The 13,169-nt window shown below is 40.0% G+C and overlaps 1 protein-coding gene across 1 annotated transcript; it reads left to right on the top strand.

The window, feature by feature from the left end:
- Positions 1–7,203: 7,203 nt before the first annotated feature.
- Positions 7,204–9,967, top strand: PPDPFL (pancreatic progenitor cell differentiation and proliferation factor like). The gene is made up of 5 exons (XM_074847527.1): positions 7,204–7,281; positions 7,411–7,507; positions 7,944–8,033; positions 8,121–8,220; positions 8,566–9,967. Exons 2-5 carry the CDS (start codon positions 7,453–7,455, stop codon positions 8,576–8,578), a joined length of 258 nt encoding a protein of 85 aa, XP_074703628.1. The 5' UTR covers positions 7,204–7,281; positions 7,411–7,452; the 3' UTR covers positions 8,579–9,967.
- Positions 9,968–13,169: the final 3,202 nt, after the last annotated feature.

The following is a 13,169-nucleotide window of genomic DNA, read 5'->3' as shown; positions in this document are numbered from 1 at the left end:
GCATGCAGATAAGATGCACAGAACGTAGCCAAACCTGTAATAGCAAATAACACACAAATCATGTCAAAGAGTTCCCAGATATAAACATGCTGATGTGTAGACAAGGGGACCTGAAGAAGCCTCTCATCTTCTTTCCTTACCTCCAGCAAATGCTGCCAACTGTGCCTTCATTACCAGTGACATGAGTTTGTGGTTGGAGTAAATTCTGCTGAGATGCTGGGCATTTTTACTTTGAGAGGTGCCCAGCTTGGTTACCTCAGCTTTTTCATGGAGGCCACTTGAACTGCAGTGTTTGTATGTCATGCCTAGAGGCTCAACAAAAGTGTAAATAGGACTAAAAGTGGGACTAATGGTCTCTCAAAGAAGTTGCTTGTCTGGCTCTTTTCTCTCCTTTTTGCTCCTAAATTGTCACAGAAGCAGGGATTGGCAGTGCCTATTCTCTACTTTTTCACTGCTGACATGTTGAATATTTCAGGCAGAAAGTCCTCCCCCGTTGTCTGAATGGGACCGTGCACCAGCTTTTGCTGTGCCAGAAGACTTGGCACTGCGCATGTAAGGCAGCTTTGCAGCAGCCTGAGCAAAAGACTTCCCACCAGCAGCATCTGTGGAGATGGAAACAGTAATAACATAAGATTCATTAAGATCTGAAGAAATGCAATAACTGGACCCTAATTAGCCACCTAGTAATGTTAAACCTGGTAAGGTTGCAAATGGATGGCTATGAGACATTCATTTTTTTGCAAGCCTATTGGGCTCTGGACCTCCAGGCACCAGTGACATCATGTTAAATTAGCTAACCCTTAGGTTAATGCCAGGGAACCTTATCAGGGAACAGAACATGATTGTCTGTACTATTAAAATGTTAGAAAGGTCCTGGAATGTCTTAGGATTTTCCTTGGCTCCCTCCCAAAAAATTTCCAGACAGTTTGGGATTTAACACAAGCAAGCGACAACTCTTCACAGACCATTTTGGATGTAACCATATTACTTTGCAGTCTAAAACAGTGTGGATATAGGCCATTCCATACCAGTTGTCTTTAGGACCAAAGAATTGTCCCAAGCATATTTAAACTATTAGTACAGACAAACTCTAAATGTGTGGGAGTCTAGAAAAAATGGCAGAGTCCCTGGCCAGTCTTAGTAATGTTTGCACTTCTGAGGCCAACTGGTTAAAGTGTGGAAGAAGAAGGAAATAACAAGCATAACAAACTGAGGATCTTGCCTGACATCATTGCGTGAGAAGTCCTACACCGTCAGTGTTCCTCCACTGTGCTTCTCTGCAAGCTGGTCTGATTTGTGAGTAGATTAAGACTTTCATGTTGCTTCAGGTGTCCCTGTAGAAGATGGAGCAGGTGTCTGAGACATGTAATGACATGCTGGGTGTGTTTATTGCTGTGGAGCAGATTGAAACATATGAGAACATGCTCTGTGTGTTTACTATATAGTGTTTTTGGAGGAGGCAAAAGTGCCATGAAGGGGAACAAGATGACAGAAGAATGAGCCATCTACATGAGACTACTTGGTCCTCCTGATAACATGGCTTTCGCTATACCAGCTGACATTTGTGACTTCTGTAGAGCTAAGGTAACTAATTTTTCTCATTCCTAGGTGTAAGCTCCCACTCACTGCAGCAGAGTAAGCTCCTGCAGCAGTGTACGCTCTAAAGTTTGGTTCCTTCCCAGAAGCTTGGATATGAACACTTTCAGACAAGTCTTTTGACACCTACAGAACAGTTGTACAGACTGGGCTGTAGGTTCTTCTGCTGTGACCTGGCAGGTGGATGCTTCTCCAGCATCCTAATCATCCTCCCTGTACTCAGTATGATGTTAGCACTGGGGTTAGGGAGATGAGGCAGGGGCAAGGGAGATTAGAGTGACACCCCCATCAAAGAGACCACAGACCACCTGACTACAGGGCATAGCCACCTCACTGTGTAGGGCTCCTACACACCTTCATGACATAACCTGTCCTGACAGTTGGTTCTAACCCAGCTGCATAAGTATACTATCTTTGGCTTCTTAAATTTGAAATAGTTCTGCTCTGTGATGCGGTAGATGGGATGCCTAGGTCAGCTCTGTTGCTAGGTTGATGGGAAATTTTCCAGCTGCAAAATTATGAATATGTGCTTCTTGTTCACAAGCTCCTTGATTCCTTTTGCACCTCATGCTGCTCCATTCTGAGCATCTGGCCTGGTGACAGAGCAACTAGCCAAGAAATGAGGATGCCAAAGGTGTCATATCTCAGTGCTGAGGAATGGTGTCTATACACTGTGGGACATGCTAGGCTATAAGCACCTTCTCAGATGCCTGTGCAGAGCTGCAGAGGTGTCAGGTTGTGTTCAATCTGGTGAGGCTGAGTACATGTTACTTGCAAGGACAGAGAGAAAGTAGGTACAGAAGTGAATCAGAGAAGAATCCGTGTGTGTACATCAAAATGCACAGTACTGTTTACAGCAATTGGAAAAAGTGGATTCTACACAATAAAGCCTTTATTTAAACCAAAATAGACAAGGATACTAAAGTATGCATGGTTTTGGCCCTGCATCTCTGTACTGGATATGAAATTGAATAACAAGCCAACTCTTCTTGTCTCTATAGATCAGCCAATCTCCAGAGACATATTAAAGGTGTATATAAACATGCCTATGATTCAATTTTGCTTTATTCAATTACATTCTATTCAATTAAATTTTCTATTTTGTAGGAATACAATTTAAAACAGCTATATTTGGTCATGCTGAAACCTTAAGGCTTCTTCTTTGGAATACTTGAGAGATGAAAGTAACAAAAAAGTCCAAGTATTCATATGCTTCCTTAGAAAGATGTAAAAGATGTAGCTTGCTGGAAGAAAATTATCATGCTTGTATCTGGAAAATTTGATGTAGTTAACTGTAAGTGCACAAAGTTGTACTAACAGTTTAGCAATGTGTATAGTCTTCCAGTATTTTGTCAGTGCAGTTTATAGGTCAAAATACAAGTTTTCCCTACTTTTGCTGACACTTCAGGCAATGTGCATCATTCAGAGGCGTGCTGCACGGAGTCTTGAGTTCAGTAGTTACCTGTTGCTTTCAGTGTCATCTCATCTGATATCTTAAATAGTCAGGAATAAAAAAATAAAAAGAATTTAAAAAATTTTTCTCTTCATTAAATTTTTTTTTTTTTTCAGAGTATTCCATTCACATTTGTAGTAAGGATTGGAAATAATAACTATAATTTAGTAAGTGCCAGAACTGCCAGTAAGCAATCATTTCACTACTGGGAGCGGTCATTACTACAAAGCTGATGATTTGCAGCAGTGCCACACACTGAAGCAGTGAAGAGAAAGACTTTTTCTGTCCTTTCTGTGCTCAGGCTCTCCCCAGCAGCTCTATGGCCCTGTGTCTCTTTTGCAGGCTACGTACAATATAAATTCCCATTCCCCTGCCACCTTGCACACTGCCATTTAATTCTTCATCAATTCCTCAAATCCTTTTGGTTTTGATAGATGAGCCCCACATTCCTGCTGAGCTGTCTGGCTTGGAGGAATATTTGAAGAGTAAAACAAATGAATGAAAAAGGTAAGTGATGGTGCCGGTGCTTGGAAGTAGCTAACAAATCAAACAGGTTTTGGTAACTGATTTTTGCACAGTTAAGGTTTGTCACTTTACATAGTGGAGCTACTTAATTTCTTTAATGCAAGCCTCTTTTTACAGACTCTTTTCAAAATTTGACAGAACAAGTATGCAAAACAATTTGTTGAGACAGTGAATACTTAGAGTTACTGAAAAATGCATGAAGGAAACATTTCTGAAAGTTCCCTGAAAATGTTAATACACCCATTACAAAATAGTAGCCAGGGAAGTTCAGATTTCTCATGGAGAGTCATGCTGTCAAATAAGACACAGTTCCCTTCAGATAGGAGTGATTTATACTTTCTGTACAAAATTTGATTGAAATGTTAATTGTGGATGGGCAATAAGACTGGTCAATGAAAATGTGCAAAATCTGCTCTTCCAGAAGCTTGGGAGGAGGGAATATTCTGCCCTCACATGCCAAAAATGTACCTTTCTGCATACGCATATGAAAAGATGCTTTCACTGAAATTGTTCACATCTCTCTAAACATTAATCACACAGAACCCATACAATCATTCAAAGGACACAGCCATGAAGCAACGCTGTACAAATTCCAATGTCACACTACTCTTCCACAACCTTCCACAAGGTTAAGTAACAAGAAAAAATAAAAAAAAAGTCACAAAATTGCATGGAAGTAAACACCCAAAACAAGTCCCCAGAAAGATTGGCATCATGCTCACAGATATTCCAAGAACAGAAAGAGTAGCTAAGTTTATTAGATAAACCTTGTCTAGTGAATAATTAACAGGTCAGCTTCAAGGTGAAGCCCAATATAGACTGCTCTTCTGTTTTTGTTGTTGTGACTGGGATATTTTACTTTTAATGCCTAAAAAAGGGTTATACCAGGTAATCCTGGCAGGATTAGGTGGGAGATTTATTCATTTTTAAATTTTACTTTTGATAAGTATCCATGATTCATGGAATGACATATAATTCAGTATTTTGTCCATTTTACAGTTATGCATACACAAATGTTAAATGAATGCTGTTGTTAAGGTCACAATATTAGTCAGTCAAAAGGCTGAAAGTGTTCCTTCTGTAAATGCATTTTTATAAAATTATTATGTACTACTTATTTTGTAGGGCCCCTGCCTCTTTTGCCATGAAGCATGGATATGAACTGAGTTTGTGAAGTTAAAGAGATCATAGAGCGCAGTGAGTAGGACTTCTTCCATGTTTGTGACAGAAGTTGAGTAGTGAATGCAGCAAGGCTTCCAGGGAGAAAAAAACAGGTCAGTGGTTAAGGCAATTGAATGCTGTCTTGAAAGCTAAATTATAACCTTGCCCCTGAGTTTGTAATTGATGCTATGCAAGTTAGTTACATTTATCATAGGTGGCCGCTAACCAATTTTTTCAATGTCTGGTAAGAATTTGATTTATCAACGCGCTGAGTACTTAAGTATGGATCTGAAGTGAAAGAGAGCTATAAGTGGGTAAATGAAGTGTGACATAGTGCTAAATAGTTATGAAAAAATAGAGTCCTAGACTGCTTTCATATGAGACACCTAAGCTTTGTGGATTCTTTTATCTTAGCTCCTTTGTGTCTCAGAATTCCCACTTGTTAACTGAAGATAATAGCATGCCTTGGTTTGGTAGCAATGCTTGAAAATAAATGTGCTACTATTATAGAAGCTCTCTGTCAAAATAACCATGGAAGAAAAAACACTGGCAAAATCTGTAGTTCTTTATTCAGAGCATTACTTGTAGAAAATACAATAGATAGGACATAATGCCAGATTGAGTGGGAGAAACGGTGGAGAAGTTCTCATTAAATAAGTACTTTCTATTCCAGTGCAATGCATGAAACAGGGCTCCAGAACAAAACTGGTAAATGACCACGTACACTAAATGATATAGTAAAATAATATGCATGCAGCAGTGAAGTAATTTAAAGTTTCACAGACCTGCTGTTCCCCAGCTCCTGAGTGTTTTGGCATGGCTACAATATGTATGGATATTTGTGGGGATTGCAAGAGAAGCACTTATGTCTGCTTTCCTGTTAAATACAATGCCTAGACCATGGGCATGTTACAGCCTGAACAGTTTTTCTGACAAAGTAATGTCCTTGACAAAGTTTAGATTAAAATAGGATCTTAAAGTAGGTTAAAACAGGATCTTAAAGCTGAAAGAGAATGGCAGAAACAGTAAATGATAATGTTACCAGCTCTGTCTAGGACACAGTGCTATCACTACAAACTTCCACCCTCACAGCCCAAGAGGAGCACTTCCTATGGCTCTCTGGGGAGAAGCTTCCCTTCTTTCAGGAATGGATCTGACAATTCAACAGAGTGCCCAATGTGAGGACACTTATGTTGACAAAAACAAATGGGGTGGTGCAGAAGTTTATGGACCATAAACAGAACAAGCCTCAAAATGGAAATCCATCATTAAGACAGGAAAACGAGATGACTGATACAGTCGTGTATCCTTAAACAAGCAGCTGCAACAATGGGTAGGGATGTACACTGTGAATGGGGTATCAAAAAATCTGTAAAATTTTCTACTCTTACAGTGCTTTTTCTACATAACGAGATAAACATAGGGGTAACTCATGCTAGTGCTTGGTACCAAACCAGCTGCAAACTATTTTCTGTGTCAATCTTGGAGATTTCACAAAGGTGAGCCTTCAAGTTTTGCTCGGGAAAGACCACCACGCTGTCAAGACTCTGACAGCAGGTCAGTAAAAAGGCCCAGGAAAATACACTATGCTTATCTGTTACAACTGCTCTATGAGTATTATTTTATAGGCAGTTTCCCTGCAGTACACTTTACATCCTTACAAATATGTTAGGAGCTGTTAGGAACTATGTCCTTATCATTTGAGATAGGACGCACTATTCAAGCAGTCAGATACGTCGCAGTAACATGGTATCACAGACCACACGTGGTGGTGTTCTCACGCACAACTCCTGCCATGAAAAACAATGATAAAACAATTCCTTGTGGAGCAGGAGCGATTCAGATACCTAAAACCTGTTAGTTACTTCTTCTGTTGACAATTCTGAAAGGTGAGGAAACGCACTGTAGGACAAGTTTTGCCATAGGATAGGATTATAACAGTTTAAAGTGTATTTATCTATGGGAAGAAAAAACTTATCTGGTGATCTATCTGGCACTTAGTTCTAACTTTACCAGGACTCGAGATGATCACAGGTTTCACTGATTACTGTGAGAGTGCAGAACACTCCTTTGACTTCACTTTCTCTAGTGTACGTGCAATAGTAACGTACATATCTATAAACAAAACAAAAATCTCTACTGAAGCAGGTACCTGTCTGCTTCATCCCCCTCTTCCCCGCAATGTCAGAGAATAACTAACGTAGCAGCTGTTAGTCTCCGCTTGATGCACTCCAGAAAAGTGATCAGAGGGGAAGAGTAACGGAGGGGACCAGGACGGGGACTCGGGGGCCGCTGCGGGTTGTCCTGGGCCGTGCCGGGGCTGGGCTGGACGGCAGCGTGCCGGGGGCGGGCGGGCTCCCCCCGTCCCGTCCCGTCCCGTCCCGTCCCGTCCCGTCCCGTCCCGTCCCGTCCCGCCCCACCGCCCCCGGGGCGGGCCGCCCGCCGCGGCCCATATAGGGGCGGCCGGGGGTGCGAGCAGCACTCGCTACGGAGGGGAGCGGTGTCCCCTCTGTCCCTCCCGGCGGCCGCTTTCCTGGGCGGTGCAGGTGAGTGAGCCCCCGGGCTGGGGAGCTGCGGGCCGCTTCCTCCCTCTTCTTCTCCTCCTTTTTCTTTTGCTTCTTCTCCTCCTCCTCCGGGCGCGGCTCCCCCAACAAACCGCGTCCTTCCCCCTGCAGGCTCCTCCCGGAGAGAGGCGGCTTCCCCGTGGCGCCGCGGCCATGGCCTCGGTACCCTCCGCCGGCTGCCTCCTGGCCAAGAACCAGTACTACAGGAGTAAGTGCTCGGCGGGGCCGGGGGTGCCGGGACACTGCGGTGCGAGTATAGGGCTTGGTGGTATCACGGTGGAAAGTAGGGCAATTAGGTTGTTTTGGACTTGAATCTTCAGGACTAGGCTCATTTGTGTTGATAACAGTGGGTACGTGACCATAAGATTCTTCCACTGATTTCAGCGAACGTTATGCAACCAGATCTCAGTGTGTTTTTAAGTGAAGAGTAAGACTGAGGGATCAACTTATATAAAAGTTTTTATGTAAACAACAGTAGTAGGATGGCATATATGATACAGAAGTTATACTTCGTAGCAAAGTAAGCTTACCATTTTAGATTGTTTCCTCCAAGATAGCAGCAGGTCTGAAAAATTCTTGGTGTAGAAATAGTGTGTGCTCTTGAAGCATTTTTTCCCTTATGTGTGTCTGTTTTCCATGAACAGCACGACAAAACTCGGAATCCAGTGTTTCTTCCAGCTCCTCCTGCTGTTCAGATGCTGTGAACACTGCAGACCAGGACAAAGCATTTCATGGTATTGTTCCCTTCTTTCAGTCTTCCAGTTTTGCCTGTCTGTTACTCAGCCGGTGTCTAATGGTGGGGTCTCTTTCTCCCTTGGCAGGGTTACCTGAGTTAATTGATAAATGTTGGTGGATAAAAAGCTTTTTCCATAGTGAACCATCTCCACCAACTGTTGGCAGAAAAACACTCTCAGCAAGCAGGTGAGTCCTGTTTTTATGAGGTTGTGATCAGCTAAAACAATCTGGGGGGTCCAATGGTCTTTTGATGACTTAAAGTGTACTGCTATAGAAGCTCCCCATGTTTTCACTTTAATAAATGAAATTATATGCTACTTCACATTAAGCAGTGACTATTACTGTTCCACATTTATAGTGATATTTGTTTAATCCTCTACCTATAGCACTTGCACACCCATTTATGGAGTTTACCCATTTTACTTTATGTTAAAAAGCTGATATGAATGCATCCAAAAATACTTAAGCAGATAAATGTCTTTGAATAAAATAATAATTCTACTCGTAACCTTTTTATATTTATTTCTGCAGTACCAACAGTTGAATAGGACAGCGTGCTGGCTTTACTGACTGAGATACTATGTACGGACTTGTTTTTCCAAGAGGCTTGGGATCTTCCTAATGTCTGGGTTCAGCTGCAAGAAGAAAACAAAACCTGTAGGAGAGTGGAAAAGTGTATTTTTGAAATATTTGCCAGTACCTTAAACAATATTGCTTAATGGACATGTCCATTGCCTACCTTGTTCATTACGAAGTTGCTGTAATTTGAGACGTCTCTCTAATGGAAGTTACCAGGATTAAATATCCTGATGACTTACTTGGATAGTTAGAGAAAAATTACAGTGTAAGTAAGATATTTTAGGTTTAGGAGAAGTGTGTGTATTGAATGACTTTGCAATAGATGATACTCTTAAGTTTTTACCTTTAAGATGTCAGCTCTATAGGCAGTCACAACGAAGTAAAGAAGATTCTGGGCTATATATCCGAGTGGGACTGCTATATGGTACATGTTTTCTATCAAGTATTTGTGTACCAGTCACAGGGAATAAGTTTACAAGAATGCTTGTTAATAGCTTTGCCTTTAGAAAGCCCAGTTACATGAAGAAACAGTAGTTTGGTCTCTTTGTCCTAGTAGAGTTCATAGATCCCAACCTCAAATACCCTGGTGCAACTTTCATTCATATCTGTGTATGTTGGTATTTGAGGACAGAATAGAAGAGTTAGAGAAGAAACCAGTAATCCTAATGGAGACTGACATCTTCCAAGCAGAAGAGCAGCCTCAAGTGATTTAATCCTATCAATATACACTGCTGTCTGTCAGCTTAGTTATGGTTAGATCTGGCAAAGTGTTCAACTCAAGTAATCACATTAATATTATTAACCAAGTCTTCCTTTGTCATGATCCATGCTCTTGAAAGATACTCTAACATAACTTCATTTGGTCTTCAGCATTGCGAAGCAGTACAGCAGATTCATTCTAATGCATTTCAGACATACCCAGTAGAAGTCATAGAAAATAAGTATTTGGCTGGGTGATACCATTTCTGTAAATTATCTATGCAACTTTTTTTATGTACTGTCACTAAGCCTACCTGACCTTTGTCCGTCACTGGATGAACTAACAATAGCAAACATTAATGTAGCCAACATTTTTCATTGTAAGTTAATGGTTGTCATGGTTATGTGTAACTCCAAAGTGTGTCAAGTGGCTGCTCCAGGAAGCTTACAGTGTTGGAAATGAGTAAATGCATGGCACATGACAACAGAAAAGAACATAATTCTGAAAACATAGTTTCAGGAATTCATTAAACTTACTTGTTAAATATCTTACCTTACTCCTATTGTGTAGTTTCATCGTTGTCCTTCTCTAAGTGTACAGAATGAACTATTTTTTTATACTAAGATTTTTTTATTAATAAAAATTTAATCAGTATTTGGTCTGACTTATTTTTGGCCTCTAATAACAAACTGGTGTTCAGTGTTGCTTGTGGTGCAGTTTGTGGGTGGTTTTTGGGGGGGGAAAGGTGTGTTTCTTCTGTTTTGTTTCTCTTATGTGAAGTATTAGTAAAATTTAAAATTCCCACAGCAATCTTTGTGCTGTGTGTGTCACATTGTTCCTTTTGTCACTTCAAAGTCTGATGTGAGGTGAAAAAGGAATAGTGGAATGTAAGCTAGGAAAAAGACCCTAGCGCCTTTTTCTATAATGTCATGTTGTAAAAAAAGGGGAAAAGACAGACTTGCTAGTTGCAAGAAGGTGATTGTGTCTCTCTTTGAAGATACCTGTAACCATAGAAGAAAGAAATGCTCTGGCCCTTATTGTACATGAGAGATACACTGTGGAAAAGCCCAGTGACAAGCTTCTGTATTGCTTGCTGAGCTTGAGTTGCCTCTGTCCTTATATAGTCAGAAAGCATACTGTTTGCATTCATCTGTTTAGGCTCTATGAACGACTTGTTTTTGTAATGGCATCATAGTGATGAAAAACTCTGTTCTGGGCAGGTGCCCTTATGCCATCCCCATCATCCTTTACTGTGATCAGCTCAGCATTGGAGCACCACCACCAACTCATAGTCATTTGTGCCAGTTCTTCAAAGTATAGTTATCCTGCAATGAATCAGCTCTATTAAATAACATCCAATGCTGCTATGACAAACTCCTGAGAGGATGTGGGTAAATGGGACACTAAATTGCTTGCTATTGGAGGACTGTGTTTTGTTACATCACGGTAATAAGGAAACGTCAATTTTCTTGATTAAATGTCACTATAATATTACTGGGGGGTGGGGGGGGAGACAAAATTTAAATTATTAAAAATGAAATATGAAAGGGAAACTATACTGCATAGTTTAAATATTGTGTAGAATAAGAAAAACAGGAAAATAATGATTTTAACACCTCTCTGGGTAAGACAGATACAAATGTTTGATCAAAGATTAATTGTAGTAAGAAAAAAAAAAAGCTTTTTCCTGTTGAAGGACTATAGGTAGAGATTTATTTTGATGCAGTTAAACCATATATTGTTATCCATCTGGAAAAAAGTAAGTATCAGAAGTAGGACTTGTGCCAGCATGTAAATACTATAATCCAACTGTCATCACCAGTTTAGGAATGGAGAGATGGACTTTAAAAAGACTTTTTTTTCTCAAATGCACATATAGCAGTGATATTCAATCATGGACTCCAATTTCTTTCCTAAAAGGAAAACTGAAGTCATAGTCTACTGGTCCTAGTAGTACCCTATTTTAGGAGTCAACATAAAAGATAAATCTTATATCATTTGTTTTGGTTCAAGAAGGATGAAGTCTTTCTCTTGAGCACATTTACAGAAATTCATTACTATGAAGTCATTTTTCTCCCAATAGTTGTGGTTTGGAAGAAGTACCATGAAGTTATATTTCTTTCCAAGAATTTTCTTGCCTGTATGTGAGGTAAGCAATACTACATATTGTGGATAGACAATAAGATTAACTGTAAAGACTGTAACTGTTGCTGTGACATGGGATTTATTTTTGGTATACTGGCCTTTTCTGCAGAAGCAAGAATGATAAATGAAGCCATTTAAGAAACATGTTCTCAATATAAGAATGAACAGGAAATCAAACAGCAAGTCAAACTCAATTTGAGTTGTTAGGAATAAGCAATTTTTTTTTTTTAGTATGTGCAGTGATTAAGACTCCCATAAACAATGTGCTTTACAAAAGCATTCCTTTGTAAATTCTTTGGAAGCGTAATTTCTGTTTGTGATATTACAACATTCTTATATTTTAAAATATGTTCATGTCCCTCTTTTTTTTTTTTTTCATGATCTTAACCATGAATTATTTATTGAAAGCAGGCTCTCTCTTATTGTCACTTCTCAACTCTTCTACAAAGCAGGGTTCATTCAGCCATTTCTACTGGGATTGATGTTGTTTGCAAAACATTTCTCGGGTTATTGCACTTACAGCTGGTGACTGTGAAAATTTTGACCGTGACCATATTTGGTGTCCTGGCTGACTCTTCAGTAATGGAAGGATTCTGTCAGATTTCTCTTGTCATGCACTCTGTCATATGCCATTTTAAGCTGTTCTGGCAGCAGCAGATGTGAAATATACTGTACGTAATCACTGGAAGATAGGTCTTTGTAATAGAAAGAGGCTATCGCTAATAGGAGAGAGAATCAGATCAGTCAGGGAAAAAGCATCTTTTTTCCTTTTTTCCACTACTATCTCTCTCAGAAACTGTGGAGAAAGAAAGCACTGTTTCCCAACCCTATGCCAAAAGAGAAGATTCAGCTCTGTTACAATATTCAATGGTATGTTCAGAGACACTCTAATTGTGTATGTTTCTCAAAAATAGAGTTATAATAGTGCTTGCAGTCACAATGACAGGATATGATCTGGATAGAGCTATGACCTTTTTATTAGATCAACTCATAACAGGAAAAAAAGGGGCTTGTACACTCAAAAAGTTGTTTCTTTTCTCAGCTGTGTCAGCCACTACATCTCCTTAAAACTTTGCCATCTTTAGCTTCCATAAAATTAATTTTCACTTATACCTGTAAAGCAGAACCCATCATCTCACTTTACTTGTTTAGCTGAGATAGCAGTATTGGGTGCAAGATAAAACTGTTTTGTCAGTTTGTGAGGTGCGCTGAGGAGGTACAGCCTCTGTCATAACAGAAGAGGACTGATAGGACTGTCTGGACTTCAGTCATCCTACTGCGATCATCATCTGGACAGGCTGAGGCCAGGGTATCTGGGAGAAATGCATCAATACTGGGAATAACTTTTTAAAAAGACATTATTCAGGTTTTGGGTTTTTTTGGTGCTTTTTTTTTTTTTTTTGTTGTTGCTCTTTTTGCAACAAGTGAAAAACCATCTCATCCTGACTTTGAAGTAGTCAGTGATGGAGAATAAAATGTGCTAGTAAAATTTTCAATGGTAGATCACACCTTTAAAGATCTTCCCCATTGCTGCCAACTTGTATTTCTCTGTGAACAGCAGTTCAGGGGTTAGTCAGGAATGCATGACTCAAATGACTAGCAAAAAAGTTTTAAAGTGCTGATTCTACTTCCTCTTCAAGGATCTTGACAGTGGTTTCTGAAGAGGTTGTATCGTTTTGTTTAATCTCCAGCTACACCAACTTCAAGAAGT

This window comes from Strix aluco, chromosome 1 (genome assembly GCF_031877795.1).
Source record: "Strix aluco isolate bStrAlu1 chromosome 1, bStrAlu1.hap1, whole genome shotgun sequence".
Taxonomy (NCBI): Eukaryota; Metazoa; Chordata; class Aves; order Strigiformes; family Strigidae; genus Strix; species Strix aluco.
The sequence above is the reverse complement of the archived record's forward strand: the minus strand, read 5'-3'. Positions and strand labels throughout refer to the sequence as shown.

What these genes read in the sequence shown, in the direction of transcription:
- PPDPFL (XM_074847527.1), top strand. Translation starts at nt 7,453, where the DNA reads ATGGCCTCGGTACCCTCCGCCGGCTGCCTCCTGGCCAAGAACCAGTAC. An exon ending in CAAGAACCAGTACTACAGGA is followed by an intron (nt 7,508 to 7,943) that starts GTAAGTGCTCGG and finishes TTCCATGAACAG; the next exon opens with CACGACAAAACTCGGAATCC. An exon ending in CCAGGACAAAGCATTTCATG is followed by an intron (nt 8,034 to 8,120) that starts GTATTGTTCCCT and finishes CTCCCTTGGCAG; the next exon opens with GGTTACCTGAGTTAATTGAT.